This window comes from Pinus tabuliformis, chromosome 8 (genome assembly GCF_031772625.1).
Source record: "Pinus tabuliformis cultivar Carrire ecotype Pingquan chromosome 8, CPIR1, whole genome shotgun sequence".
NCBI classification, from domain to species: domain Eukaryota; kingdom Viridiplantae; phylum Streptophyta; class Pinopsida; order Pinales; family Pinaceae; genus Pinus; species Pinus tabuliformis.
In genome coordinates this window covers 156282173-156297159 of record NC_142294.1, presented here as the reverse complement: position 1 = coordinate 156297159, position 14987 = coordinate 156282173, and the positions used below count along the sequence as shown (strand labels likewise).

Here is a 14987-nt window from a genome sequence, read left to right as displayed (position 1 = left end):
AAAACAAAAACAGAAAAGGAAGGGTTTTCTTGCCACCACTCAAAATTTATGGATTGTACTCTACACTCTGAATCTATATCAGAACATATCGGCAGTGCATTGTCATCATTTCTCATCTATATATTTTTTAACATGACTTTAAAAAAACTGTTTCTGTAGTCCTGAAGTAGCAGAGAGCTATCTAAACCCAGGTCTGATATGCACCTCGTAGTTGTGAAAGTCGAGATCAGATATCTCCAGTTTGTATATTTGATACGATGGCCATTTTTGTGAACTCGAGATATCCATCCTCAAACTGCAGAGCATCGAGGTGCATATCAAACCCAGATTTAGTTGGGTTTGTCCTAGTTTCCATATTCAGAGCACAATCTACATTCAGTGCCCGGCTACACGCGCACACCAAGAGAGTTAACGCCACCCCAACCCCCACCTGAGCTGCAGAATGCACGTTGCTTCTCTGATTGCAATTATTTGTTTCTGAAGACAGTGAAGCTCTCACGGTCATAAACTAAACTGGCTTTACTTCAAAGTTTTATATTAAATTAATCATGTGGGCTTATATTTTCAGAGGTTCAGATTCAAAAGCAAGGAAAAGGGCGAATAAAGGAAATTAAATAGGAAGTAACCTCAATGAACCAATCATATAAGGAAAAAAACAAAGGCTTCCCGAACAGATCCGAGACCGCGCCTTCTGCAATGGGCATTGACCCAATTCGACCTCCGCTTAAGAAATTCGTAAGCAAGTTGCTTGCATTGTCAAGTAGCGTTCTCTTTGATTTCCTAGACCCTTCTCCTGTACTACTACTGACTTCACACCTGTACAGAGAGCACACAGACAATTCAAATAAACAATAAATACATAAAATAAAACCATAATGTTGTCTCAGAGGTTTAAAATTTAACTACCTTGGCAATAATATTTTTCTCGGTAGGCCAAACGAGCAGTAAATTCCACCGTTATCAACATCTCGTTTGATAGTATTTCTCCTCGGTTCTACAAACTGCAGGTATTGTCTGGAGAAAGTGGAAGGATTAGTTGAAGCTATATTTAGTGTAGCCATAGCCATCACAGAGTACTTTTACAGTTGATCTGGTTGTGCCAGTGCCATTCCCAAATTCATTTGGGTGGTGAGGGGAATTTTGAGTTTGACTTCCTATTTTCCCACCGAATTGTTTCGAGACACGTGTGAAATTCTTTGATAATGGATCATGGTTGAAAGTTATGAAAAGATAGATAATGGAGACTAGTGGCCTGTCCACTACGATATGTGAAATTATTATAGTAATGAAATTTATCAATCGAAGAACTCGAGAATAATAAGAACAAGCCAATCCATGAAGGAATAGTTTTTAATAGCGTTATCCCAAACCAGTAACCATACAAACTTAGGCTTCATGCTCTGTAGTGGAACATCCATCCTTCAATTTTGTTCCATGAATCATGACTTGTAGTGCCAACCCCTACCTTTTGGGGTTTTCTTTCGTCATAATTGGTTAATCTTGGATGTGAATTATCTTTTCAACAATGGCCAAATGTATTGAGGAGGGTGCTGAGGTTTAATTGAAGGAGGTTGGCAACGATGGATGTGAATTGTCTTTTCAATGCAAATTACTTATCCATGATCAAAGGTATTGAGGAGGAGTTGAGGTTTAATTGAGAGAGGTTGGCAACAATGTAAACGTGGTTGTACACTCAAAAGAACAATGTAATTACATATACATTATCAAAGCATGAGTGGGCTTGGTAATGGAATATGTTATATTTATTTTAAATGTTTTTGTTACTGTGTAACTGCAAAGGATTTCCCAAGATAATAGAAAAGTAAGAAGGTTCGTTATATTCATATATTTATATTTTTTAACAAATGAAATAAATTTCAATATTGATATATTTAAGTGTAAAATATAAAAAATAAAAATTAATATACATCAAAACTTATTATTTTATTTTATTTTAATGTTGATATATTTAAGTGTAAAAGATAAAAATTAAAAATGAATACGTATCAAAACTTATTATTTTGTTTTTATTTATGTTGTTAAATTTAATAATTTACTTAATGTAAAATTATTAATTTAATAATATATAAAAATGTATTTGATTATCTAATTTATTTAACATTAAAATTACCAATTTAATTATTGTGAGATTATATAAAAAATAGTAAAGAGATCAATATTACTATGAAATTATATAATAATAAAAAATAGTAGAGAGATCGAGGATTGACCGTTTAGAAAAGTTTGAAGACTCTTGGGCATGGAGGATATGTAGAGTCTACAATAGATGGGACCATTAAAGTATGTAATTTCCTCCAACACATAGTCCAACAAACAACCATGCCTTAACAATAAGACTTAGATTGATTGGCTTAAATAATGGCATACTTGGAAGCCAAAAATCTTACCTCAAATTTTCCAAACTAGTACCTTAGAGGTGTGTGTGGGTAAACTTAAACATCAATAAATGATGTATATCAAAGCTTGAACTTCTAGCTACAATGTTTTTTGAAACCATCATGTATAGAATAGTCAACACCTCTAACCTTCACTCAAACCACTATGGGGTGTACAAATCTCAATATTCACCTTTTTACTTCACCATTAATATGACCTTAGCTTAGTGTAATAAGTTTTTGGCATTGCCATAGATTCTTTGGTTGTGAATGTTCCCCTTGTGGTTTTTGTTGATTCTTTTGAGATGGAATATCTTGGCACTTTGATGCTAATATCACATCCCTAATATTTTTAAGAAAATATATCTATATTTAATTTAGTGTTACTTAAGGATGCACTCCCTATGCTTCCCTGCTAGAAGGGGAGACACAAGGAAACACAATGAGGAATGTCCTTGTCAAAAAGTGTGAAACTCCCATGTTCCCTTTTTACTAAAGTTTGATGTTTTGAACCAGACCCCCTCCCACGCCAAACTAGGTTAATTGTTGCAAATATTAAATTCTTAAATTAAAAGTTGGCATTCTCCTTTATCCTTCATTTTTTATCCTTTTACTTGAATTTTTAACATTACCAGTAATTGTTCGAGGATGTTTGTGAGTGGTTACAACCTCATTGGACTTCATATAAAGAAAGTATAATTCCATAACCCATTTTAATGGACTTAACAATTTTGAAGGTTTCAAGACAATTTTCAAGATTGCAACATGTCCATAGGATTCGAACATGTATGAGAGCATGGGATTTGCATTGATTAAGAGCACCAAACCCCCCATGTACCCTATTGTTGGTGGTGTTGATTGTTGAATCTCTATGATGATTGCAGTAAAAAAGTACCCTTCACTCAAGCCAAAATCTCTAATTACGCACGTTAACTTTTTTCTAACCATATTTTAAAGCTTGTATTAAGCAATTCCATCAAAATTGAACAATGTTCATTGATGTCCTCAGAAGATCAAGGTGGTAGCAAAGGATAGGCAAGAAGGCTAAGGATGATATTGATGATGAGGGTCCCAATATAAGAGATGGTTTTGACAACGTGTAGTTATTTTTTGCACCACCAATATAATCCATATCAACCACAGATCTAGCAAGCATCGAGAGGGATCAAATCTTTTGAGATGCAAATCTCTTTTATAGTGCAAAACTTGAAAAAAGGTTTGCATTTCAAGAGATTTGGTCTCTCTGACCACTTGATAGATCCATAATTAAGATGGCTCTATATTGGCCCTCTCTCTCTCTGATGTTTTATTTTTCATAGTTTTAATTGCAATTTTGAATGTATACACATATTCAATGCCTTGAAAATCCTCTTGGACCCTTGGATTATGTAGACTACACAACGTAAACTCATAATTCCAAGAAATACTTGCTAGATTTAAGATGACTAAAAATTATACATCAAAAAGGGTCTAAATGTAGAATAGTGAGACTAGTTGAAATGTTTTAACCATCATAATTTTTTCCAAATACTTTATATAATATATACATTTGCCCCAAGGGTTAACTCAAGTGGTCTAGAGCCAAACATGAAGTTCTTTGACAATGTTGCTAATGTTGTTGATCACGAGTTCGACTCTCTTCAATTGCCTTAGGGCAAGGCCCTGTAATCAAGTCCGATGGTTTACTTGGTTTATCATTTATGAAATGTGGGGAATTACTCAAGGTTTCTCATGCTTTCATTTTCAAATATATATATATATATATTTGACATTAAAATATTTTACATAAATTGTTCATAATATATCTCTTCAATTACTACCAAAGGATTTTTTTATTTTTTCTTCCTTATAGTCCTATGATCTCCTTCACAAATACAATTTTGGGAAGAAAATAGCAAACTAAAAGATAATTATTACAATACTTTTTATGCCATCCCTAACTCTTAAAGAGTTGATGAGCCACCCCCTTTCTTGTTGGTATTTCTAAATACACATCAATATTACTTAACCCTCTATAGTGAAAAAAATTATTTATGACTCACATTGAATTTTTTTATCATTATTAATATTTTTAAATACCATATATTAATTTTATACTAAATTTTACATGAACTACACATCTCCCTCTTATTACTCTTATTAGGGAATATTAATTATATATAAAGTTAGTATAGAAATAAATTAGTTAATATAAATATTCAAATAGATTATTTAAGTTTTATATTGAAATATTTTTAAAAGTATTAAAAATTACACATCTTCTTTATACTATTCAAAAGTGAAAATATAAGATTTTTTGTATTTTTAGTTACTTTTAACTTTTTTTAAATTTGGATATAAAATTATTTTATTTCAGATGGACATCCAAATATTTTTTTAATAAATGAGAGTGAGAGTAAATTATTTTTACAAGATCTCATCATATTGGGTCATAATATCAACATATGGAGTCATAAAAAAGAGAGTGGGATTATTGATGTTTTATAATGTTTTTAATTAAAACTAAACAAATATGTATATTCATTTTTTTATTATAGTCAGCTTTGTTTTTTATTTAGAAAATATTTTATTTTTATTTTAAAATGGGCATGTGTCAACTCGAGGTTGAGTCAAAAGGAATTACACATATCCCTCATAGTGGGTTGTAGAATATGCATCTCGATGCAATGATGATCTTTGGACTCTAAAGGCCATTTAGAGATGTATTTCATTTCAAATATGTATCATGACTTCCACTCAATACCATTTTGATATATTCACGCCTTAGTAAACTGATTCAGCAGTCAATTTTAGTTCTATATTGGTCGAAGCTCGACCAATGCCAATTCTAATAACTTTGGTTACATGTAATGATGAATGTCATCGATGCATTGGTATGTATAAGACTTCAATGAATTACATTTTGTTTCCATATACTTAATTTATAATTTTTAGTACATCAAGCACAATCCTCCTATGTCGAACACTCCACCCAGTGTAGCATTCCTTATAATTTGGGGTGGTGCTCCCACACATCCCCAAGATATATTTCCATGCTTATAAGTCCCCACATGTTGAAAAATCGGTGGAACATCAATCAAATATCATAATAAACAAGTTTGCATTAATTATAACATCAAAGTGCTAACATCATCAATGTCAAGGCCAAAAGTACAATAGGATCAATAACAAAATAATGGTTGAAACCAAGCCCTTATTGGTCCAATATTCACTTTCACAATGCCTCTAGCAACAACCTAAGACAAACATGATATCAAGAATTCACAAGGTACAACCAAAGGAGCATGAGAAGAATTTACATTAACTTTAATCTAATTCGACTAGAATCTCTTATTTGGGTACTTAACCTTGCGATCAACTGTCTTTAATCTAATTCGACTAGAATCTCTTATTTGGGTACTTGATGCAGGAGCATCTGGTCGACAGGGCACAGACCGAGAAGTGGCAGAACAGGTTTCCGAAGAAGATTGGGGAAAGTGATTAATTCTACAGAAGGACAGCAAGACTGTCTTAGTTTTTTTCATTATTATCATTTTTGCTCTTTAAGGATTAGACTACAGCATTTAGTGATTAGCTTAAATGACTTGTTAACTTGTTCCTGTTACAATTGTAATAACCGGTCCTAACTATAAATGTTAAGGGCTTGTAGTATAGATTTTGAATTAAGATTATTAGACTAATTAGGCAAAAGACCATAAATTACTGTAGGCATCAAACTATTGCGAGACAGCAAGCACAGGTAAACCAAAAATAGCCAAACCATGTAACTGGAGTAACTGCCAGGTAACTGTAATCTGGAACTAACTAACAGTTACCTAACCACTGAGTTATGGTATAAGAAGAGAGGGAAAATACATGTAAAAGGTTCTGGAGTACGATATTGAAATAAGAGAGAAACAACAGAATATTATTTTTCCTTCATATATATTATTCAGTGCATCCTAACCAATTTACAGATTGTGATTCTATGTCCTCAAAACATATTTTGCATCTACAGAAATTCTTGTCAATGCATCTATTCTGAATGTGAACCGTGACAGCATTCCACGCAGCATCCACGCACAAAACATTCTATTTCCAATTACTGTTTATATCCATCCATTGCAAAGTAACTTTGTAACCAAATTTCATTAAGTCGAGAGGCCAATGCATGCATACATACAGTTCTGTTCATTATAATAATTTGCAGGTCAAACAGTGACAGGGTAACTCCAAATACAAACGTCCCATAACCAGCCGAAGCGAAGTCAAGCGAAGAACAAAAGGAGTCGAGCAGTCGAGCCAGAAAGAGCCACGGCCTCAAACCACAGGTAAGCAACCACGCCGAAACCCAAAAAAGGAATTATTACATTTGCTGTGTAAACAAAAGTTTTATCCAGACATAACATTGCCAACGGCCGAGGGAGCGAGAGCTCACAAGGCTAACCAAGCACGACTGTGGAAAGAACTATAGACGAAGAGCAAAGGACTGAAACAGTTATCTACAAATACCACAGAAACCCTCTGAAGATTACAGAGTGGGTCGAGCCCCTTAAATACTTGACTCATTAACAGAATACAGACACCCATGGCAAACAAATCTCGTGCAGACCAAAAGACACAGAGAAAGGTGAAATAGAAACAGAGCTACCCGAAAAGATAAGCGGTCGAATCCCCTGCAAGGCCACGGAGCCGGTTACCTGCAACCACCGTGACAAACAGTGTTAGGTCGCGGACATAAACAAGCTTATGCAAAGGTGAATAAGCCACGAGAGCCGAATAGACAGAACAGAAGAAAGAAATAGGACCTTACCAGTTGTAACCAGGTCCATAAACCGCTGAGTGCTCAGTGACAACCTAACCACAGAGGAGCTGTGAAGGGTTAGGCGAGCGTTCAAGTTGGAAACATAAATATATAGCATGCAACAATTTCTTACCTGAATCGACGGAGTTGGGCGATGGTTTGGAGCCAGAGACGAAGCTGCAACTGTGAGTTCCCCACCGAGACGGAGCCAAAGTGTTGAACAGAACCCATAAGCAGAACCGAACACCATAACAGAGCCACAGAGGGCGGAGTGTTGCAGAGAGTGACAGAATTCATAGGCAGAAACAAACACCAGAACTGAGCCACAGAGGGCGGAGTGTTGCAGAGGAAACCAAGCTCATGCACAGAGCCGAACACCAGCATAACCACAGAGCCCAACAAACAGTGAAAATGACCGAATGACCGCGAACAATCCGGAGTAAAGGCAAGTGAGATTAGGGTTTTGTCAAATCCCAAGGCGGACAGGTGGAGCGTGGAGAGGCGGAGAGGTACATGCGGGTTGATTAAATATCAACTAACCATTAATTACACAATCACAAAATATCCCATTGCAATACAATCACACAAGGTCCACGTAAGGAGCGGAGGAGAAGGCCACGTGGGCTGGGTCCCCATCAATTGGTATCAGAGCAGTTTTCTTTAGTAAGAGAAGATGGCAGAAGGACAAGTGCCAAGACGAGGACGTGGAAGAGGTGCACGAAGAGGAGCAGATGAAGGATTACGAGAACAAATTAGAGTTCTTACAGCTCGCTTGGAAGCAGTAGAAGCGGGTAGACGAAGAGACCCAGAACTGGGAGACACCAGTGAAGAAGAGGTGATGACAGCTGCAGAGGGGTCTGATGAGGAAGCTCCAGAATTGAGGTTGCTGCGACAGGTTTTGATGGCCAGCAGCAAACCAAAGACAGAAATCTCAAATTATGATGGCAGTCTGTCTGCAGAAGTCCTGTTGCCCTGGATAAGCGAACTGGACAAATATTTTGAAAATGAAGAAGTTAGTGAGGATAAGAGGGTTAAGTTCGCTGCCACTAAGTTGAAGGGACACGCACTATTATGGTGGGACAGTGTCCAAGCAGACAGAAAGAAGATGAACAAGACGCCAATACGACTATGGTCTCGGATGATAGCGAAGTTGAAGGGCAGATTTCTGCCGAAAGATTACCAGGTGGAATTATATCGGCGAGTTCAGAGTCTAAGACAGAAAGGAATGACAGTTAGAGAATATACAGAAGAATTTTACAGAGTAAATTTACGTGCTGGCTACACTGATGATAACCCAGAAAAAACAGCAAGGTACGTAAATGGATTAAGGATGGAGATACTCGATGAAATTAGTATTCTTTCTCCCCGGAATATTGAAGAAGCCTTTCAGAGCGCTGTTAAGGCGGAGGAAAAGATTAACAGAAAACAGAACAGCAGAAGAGGGAGAGGAAGTAGCAGAGGACGAGGACAGTCCTACGGAAGAGGTAAGGGTGCTGCAAACAGCGAAGAAAGCAGCAGTTCAAAAGCTTCAGGGACGACTGAGAAAGGAGATAGCACCAGAGGAGGTCGGTCATACCAGAGAGGAAGAGGAAATGGCCGCGGAAGAGGGGCGAATGTCCAGTGCTACAGGTGCCACAAGTGGGGGCACAGAGCCTTTGAATGTCCAGAAGCTGAACAAGCTGGTCAGAGGGGAACGCTGATGGCACAGCCTGAGGAAGCTGAAGCACAACCCCGGGAAGTGGAAGACATGGCAGAAACGGGGGAAGCTTTAATTTTGAATAAAGTGTTGATAAAGCCAACCAAGGAAGTGGCTGAGACAACCCAGAGGAAGGCACTATTCCGGACAGTTTGTAAGTCGCATGGAAAGTGTTGTAAGGTAATTATAGACAGCGGAAGCACTGACAACTTGGTAGCCACGGAAATGGTAGAAAAGCTGGGGTTGAAGCGGATGAAGCACCCCACACCTTATAAGGTGTCGTGGCTGCAGAAAGGACACCAGTTGTTGGTCGATGAACAATGTGAAGTGGAGTTCCGCATTGGCAAGTATCACGACACAGTGGTCTGTGATGTCATGCCAATGGATGTGTGTCACATACTGCTCGGAAGGCCATGGCAGTATGACAGGAAGGTGACACACGATGGCAAAACAAATTGTTATAAATTTACGAAGGATGGGGTCAAACATACTCTTGAACCCATCAAGGAGGAAGATACAGCTGAATCCAGTGGGAGAAAAGCATTATTACTTGGAGGAAAGCAGTATATAAAACAGATTGGAAAAAATGAGATTAATTTTTCAGTGGTAAGGAGAATGAAGCCAGTATTATTGAGCGTGGAAAGGACAGAATTGCCTAAGGAGATCCAGGAGCTGTTAGAAGAATTCAATGAAATTGCGGCTGAGGAGTTACCTGATAAGTTACCTCCCAAGAGGAGCATCAGCCACCATATTGACTTTATACCCGGACCAAGTTTACCGAATAAAGCAGCATACAGAATGAGCCCCAAGGACAATGAAGAGGTACGCAAGCAAGTGCAGGAATTGTTAGACAAGGGACTGATCAGAGAGAGTTTGAGCCCCTGTGCGGTACCTACAGTCCTTGCGCCCAAGAAGGGGGGAGAATGGCGAATGTGCACAGATTCGCGGGCCATAAACAAGATCACCATTCGATACAGGTTTCCCTTGCCTAGAATGGATGATATGATGGACTGTCTTAGTGGAGCAGCGTATTTTACTAAGATCGATCTGAAAAGTGGGTACCATCAGATCAGGATAAGAGAGGGAGATGAGTGGAAGACAGCCTTCAAGACCAACGAAGGGCTGTACGAATGGCTGGTCATGCCATTTGGATTGAGTAATGCTCCAAGCACTTTTATGAGATTGATGAACGAGATGTTAAAAGAGTTTATAGGCAAATTTGTAATAGTCTATCTGGATGATATTTTGATTTTCAGCAGGACGAGAAGAGAACACCTTCAGCATATCCGAAGGGTGTTCGAAAAGCTACAGCAGAACAAACTGCTGGTAAATTTAAAGAAATGCACTTTCTTGCAGAAGGAGTTGATTTATCTGGGATTCGTGGTAGCAGAGAATGAGTTGAAGATGGATCCAGAAAAGATTGAAGCGATCATGAGTTGGCCGTCACCCAAGAGTTTGTTCGAGGTACGTAGTTTTCACGGTTTAGCAAGTTTTTACCGGAAGTTTATCAGGAATTTTAGTGAGATCTGCGCACCCATGTTGGAGACCATCAAGAAGGCCAGTCAACCTTTTTGCTGGACTAAGGCGGCAGAAAACAGTTTCCAACTCCTGAAGCGTAAGATAACGGAAAGGCCAATCTTGAGACTGCCCGATTTCAGCAAACCTTTTCAGGTTCGGTGTGATGCCAGCGGGACAACTATTGGCGCTGTACTCAGTCAAGAGGACAGACCAGTGGCATTCTTTAGTGAGAAGCTGAATGAGAGTCGGCAGAAGTATTCGTCATATGATAAGGAATTTTATGCAGTGGTTCAAGCCTTGAAACATTGGAGGCACTACTTGCTAGGAAATGAGTTCGTTTTGTTCTCTGATAATTCTGCTTTGCAGTATATAACTCAGCAGCACAAACTGAACCATAAACATGCCAAGTGGGTGGAGTACCTACAGAGTTTCACCTTTGTGTTGAAACACATAAGTGGGCAGGCCAACAAAGTGGCGGATGCTTTGAGTAGAAGAGCCCTGCTCTTACAGGAAAGTGGCATACAGGTGATGGGATTTGAATACTTGAAAGATTTATACCAGATGGACACGGATTTCAAGGAAGCTTTTGAAGCATGCCAGAATCCCGTATTGAGAAATACAAGCCCATGGCTAGATTACAATCTACAGGAGGGATTGTTGTTTCGAGGGGGACAGATGTGTGTCCCAGATTGTTCGATGAGGGAAAATCTGGTGAGAGAGAAACACAGTGGCGGACTAGCGGGACATTTTGGCGTCAATAAGACAGTGGAGCAGCTCGCGCATTTTTATTACTGGCCAAGGATGAATCGAGACGTACAGCGATATATAACCAGGAGTAAAATCTGCCAACTAGCAAAGGGACACAGCCAGAACACGGGGCTGTATACACCTCTACCTGTTCCAAGCAGACCGTGGGACTCAGTCAGCATTGATTTTGTCCTAGGATTGCCTAGAACACAGAGGGGATATGATTCGGTGATGGTAGTGGTGGACAGGTTTTCAAAGATGGCTCATTTCATTCCTTGCCGGAAGACAAGCGACGCCACAAACGTGGCACATCTTTTTTTTACAGAAGTAGTTCGACTACATGGCTTACCAAAAACTATTGTTTCAGACAGGGATGTGAAATTTACAGGACATTTTTGGCGCACCCTGTGGAAAAAGCTGGGCACACAATTAAACTTCAGCTCTGCGTATCACCCGCAGACTGATGGACAGACAGAGGTGGTAAACAGGAGTTTGGGCAACTTACTACGCAGCTTGACGGGAGAAAACTCACGTTTGTGGGACCGAGCTCTTGCCCAGGCAGAATTCGCTTATAACGATTCGCCAAACAGGAGTACCGGTCTTAGCCCATTTCAAATCTTGTATGGTATGCATCCGCGAGGAATACATGAGTTACGAGATTTGGGACAGCTAGAAAGAAGGAGTGCAGACGGGGAAGATTTTGCAGAAGCAATGAGTGAGCTGCATGAAAAGGTCAAGACAAGACTACAGGACAGCACGCAGAAATATAAACAACATGCAGACATAAGGCGGCGAGAGGTAAACTTTGAAATTGGGGACGAAGTCCTTGCACATTTGCGCCGGGAACGGTTTCCTAAAGGCACGTACAACAAACTGAAGTTTAAAAAAATCGGCCCATGTAAAATTCTGCGAAAATTCTCAGCAAATGCATATGAAATTCAGCTGCCACCTGATATAGGCATATCACCCATATTCAATGTGGCAGACCTGTTTCCATACCATGCCCAAGTAGAGGAAGGACGAGTGGTACAGCCACAACGGGACACCCAGTTCGAGGACAATCTTTGGAAGAAACAGTTACCATCGGTCAAGACTCATGAGATAGAAGGGATCATCAGCACGCAGGTGGCCAAAAAGACACGCAGAAAGGAGTATCTGCGTTATCTCGTTAAATGGAAGGACCGTCCAATGGAGGACAGTTCTTGGCTTGACGAGATGCAGATCCGAAAAGCAGGTTACTCGGTGGAAGAACTCATGGAACGGAGCCATGAGAACTCTCTTTTACCCCGGCAGCCTGATGCAGGAGCATCTGGTCGACAGGGCACAGACCGAGAAGTGGCAGAACAGGTTTCCGAAGAAGATTGGGGAAAGTGATTAATTCTACAGAAGGACAGCAAGACTGTCTTAGTTTTTTTCATTATTATCATTTTTGCTCTTTAAGGATTAGACTACAGCATTTAGTGATTAGCTTAAATGACTTGTTAACTTGTTCCTGTTACAATTGTAATAACCGGTCCTAACTATAAATGTTAAGGGCTTGTAGTATAGATTTTGAATTAAGATTATTAGACTAATTAGGCAAAAGACCATAAATTACTGTAGGCATCAAACTATTGCGAGACAGCAAGCACAGGTAAACCAAAAATATCCAAACCATGTAACTGGAGTAACTGCCAGGTAACTGTAATCTGGAACTAACTAACAGTTACCTAACCACTGAGTTATGGTATAAGAAGAGAGGGAAAATACATGTAAAAGGTTCTGGAGTACGATATTGAAATAAGAGAGAAACAACAGAATATTATTTTTCCTTCATATATATTATTCAGTGCATCCTAACCAATTTACAGATTGTGATTCTATGTCCTCAAAACATATTTTGCATCTACAGAAATTCTTGTCAATGCATCTATTCTGAATGTGAACCGTGACAGCATTCCACGCAGCATCCACGCACAAAACATTCTATTTCCAATTACTGTTTATATCCATCCATTGCAAAGTAACTTTGTAACCAAATTTCATTAAGTCGAGAGGCCAATGCATGCATACATACAGTTCTGTTCATTATAATAATTTGCAGGTCAAACAGTGACAGGGTAACTCCAAATACAAACGTCCCATAACCAGCCGAAGCGAAGTCAAGCGAAGAACAAAAGGAGTCGAGCAGTCGAGCCAGAAAGAGCCACGGCCTCAAACCACAGGTAAGCAACCACGCCGAAACCCAAAAAAGGAATTATTACATTTGCTGTGTAAACAAAAGTTTTATCCAGACATAACATTGCCAACGGCCGAGGGAGCGAGAGCTCACAAGGCTAACCAAGCACGACTGTGGAAAGAACTATAGACGAAGAGCAAAGGACTGAAACAGTTATCTACAAATACCACAGAAACCCTCTGAAGATTACAGAGTGGGTCGAGCCCCTTAAATACTTGACTCATTAACAGAATACAGACACCCATGGCAAACAAATCTCGTGCGGACCAAAAGACACAGAGAAAGGTGAAATAGAAACAGAGCTACCCGAAAAGATAAGCGGTCGAATCCCCTGCAAGGCCACGGAGCCGGTTACCTGCAACCACCGTGACAAACAGTGTTAGGTCGCGGACATAAACAAGCTTATGCAAAGGTGAATAAGCCACGAGAGCCGAATAGACAGAACAGAAGAAAGAAATAGGACCTTACCAGTTGTAACCAGGTCCATAAACCGCTGAGTGCTCAGTGACAACCTAACCACAGAGGAGCTGTGAAGGGTTAGGCGAGCGTTCAAGTTGGAAACATAAATATATAGCATGCAACAATTTCTTACCTGAATCGACGGAGTTGGGCGATGGTTTGGAGCCAGAGACGAAGCTGCAACTGTGAGTTCCCCACCGAGACGGAGCCGAAGTGTTGAACAGAACCCATAAGCAGAACCGAACACCATAACAGAGCCACAGAGGGCGGAGTGTTGTAGAGAGTGACAGAATTCATAGGCAGAAACAAACACCAGAACAGAGCCACAGAGGGCGGAGTGTTGCAGAGGAAACCAAGCTCATGCACAGAGCCGAACACCAGCATAACCACAGAGCCCAACAAACAGTGAAAATGACCGAATGACCGCGAACAATCCGGAGTAAAGGCAAGTGAGATTAGGGTTTTGTCAAATCCCAAGGCGGACAGGTGGAGCGTGGAGAGGCGGAGAGGTACATGCGGGTTGATTAAATATCAACTAACCATTAATTACACAATCACAAAATATCCCATTGCAATACAATCACACAAGGTCCACGTAAGGAGCGGAGGAGAAGGCCACGTGGGCTGGGTCCCCATCAGTACTTATCCTTGTGATCAATTGTCATTAATTAATCTATTGTCATCAATCTCCCCAACAGTCAAGTAGGGTAGGAATGAGGTCTTATAAGCAAGAATTGTCACATAGTGATTCCAAGGTATCATCTATGCTCACACCTAATTGGAAATCAAATCAACAAACTTGTTCCAATTCCAAGGAATCCTCTTATTTTCCAACATCAAAATGGGCAACTTCTAAGTGAACTATTATTTCATTAGAACCAACCCCAAGGGTTATGATGACCATTAGGAGTAGTTTAGCTTGTTATATGATGATGATACTAAGCACTTTTTATATTAAACTCAATCGCAGTACGTCACCCTAATCATTATCCTCATGCTCTATTGAAAGGGACCTCTGGCCTTCACTTCTCATATAACCCCTCAAGCCTCCCATCTTTAATCAATTCCTTTGTTCATACTTGCATCCCTCTTCACACATCGATAGGTATCATGCTTTCACTCTCTATAAATCTACCCACACACTTGAGGATCCAAGCCATGGATCCTTAA

The 14987-nt window shown here is 39.5% G+C and overlaps 1 protein-coding gene and 1 long non-coding RNA gene across 2 annotated transcripts in view; both read right to left on the bottom strand.

Annotated features, from left to right (window-relative positions):
* The window catches only part of CYP97B3 (cytochrome P450, family 97, subfamily B, polypeptide 3), a 374464-nt gene extending 373201 nt beyond the window's left edge, over nt 1–1263 (bottom strand). The window contains exons 1-2 of the mRNA XM_089371882.1: nt 907–1263; nt 627–816 (exon numbers count right to left, since the gene is read on the bottom strand). Of these exons, the coding sequence (XP_089228008.1) occupies nt 627–816; nt 907–1067 (351 nt within the window). The 5' untranslated portion in view covers nt 1068–1263. The remainder of the gene's footprint in view (nt 1–626; nt 817–906) is intronic.
* Nucleotides 1264–6547: 5284 nt separating this feature from the next.
* LOC149234610 (uncharacterized) lies at nt 6548–7364 on the bottom strand. The gene is made up of 2 exons (XR_016268225.1): nt 7189–7364; nt 6548–7075 (listed from the first exon to the last, which is right to left on the bottom strand). It is a non-coding gene; the product is annotated as an uncharacterized LOC149234610 (long non-coding RNA).
* Nucleotides 7365–14987: the final 7623 nt, after the last annotated feature.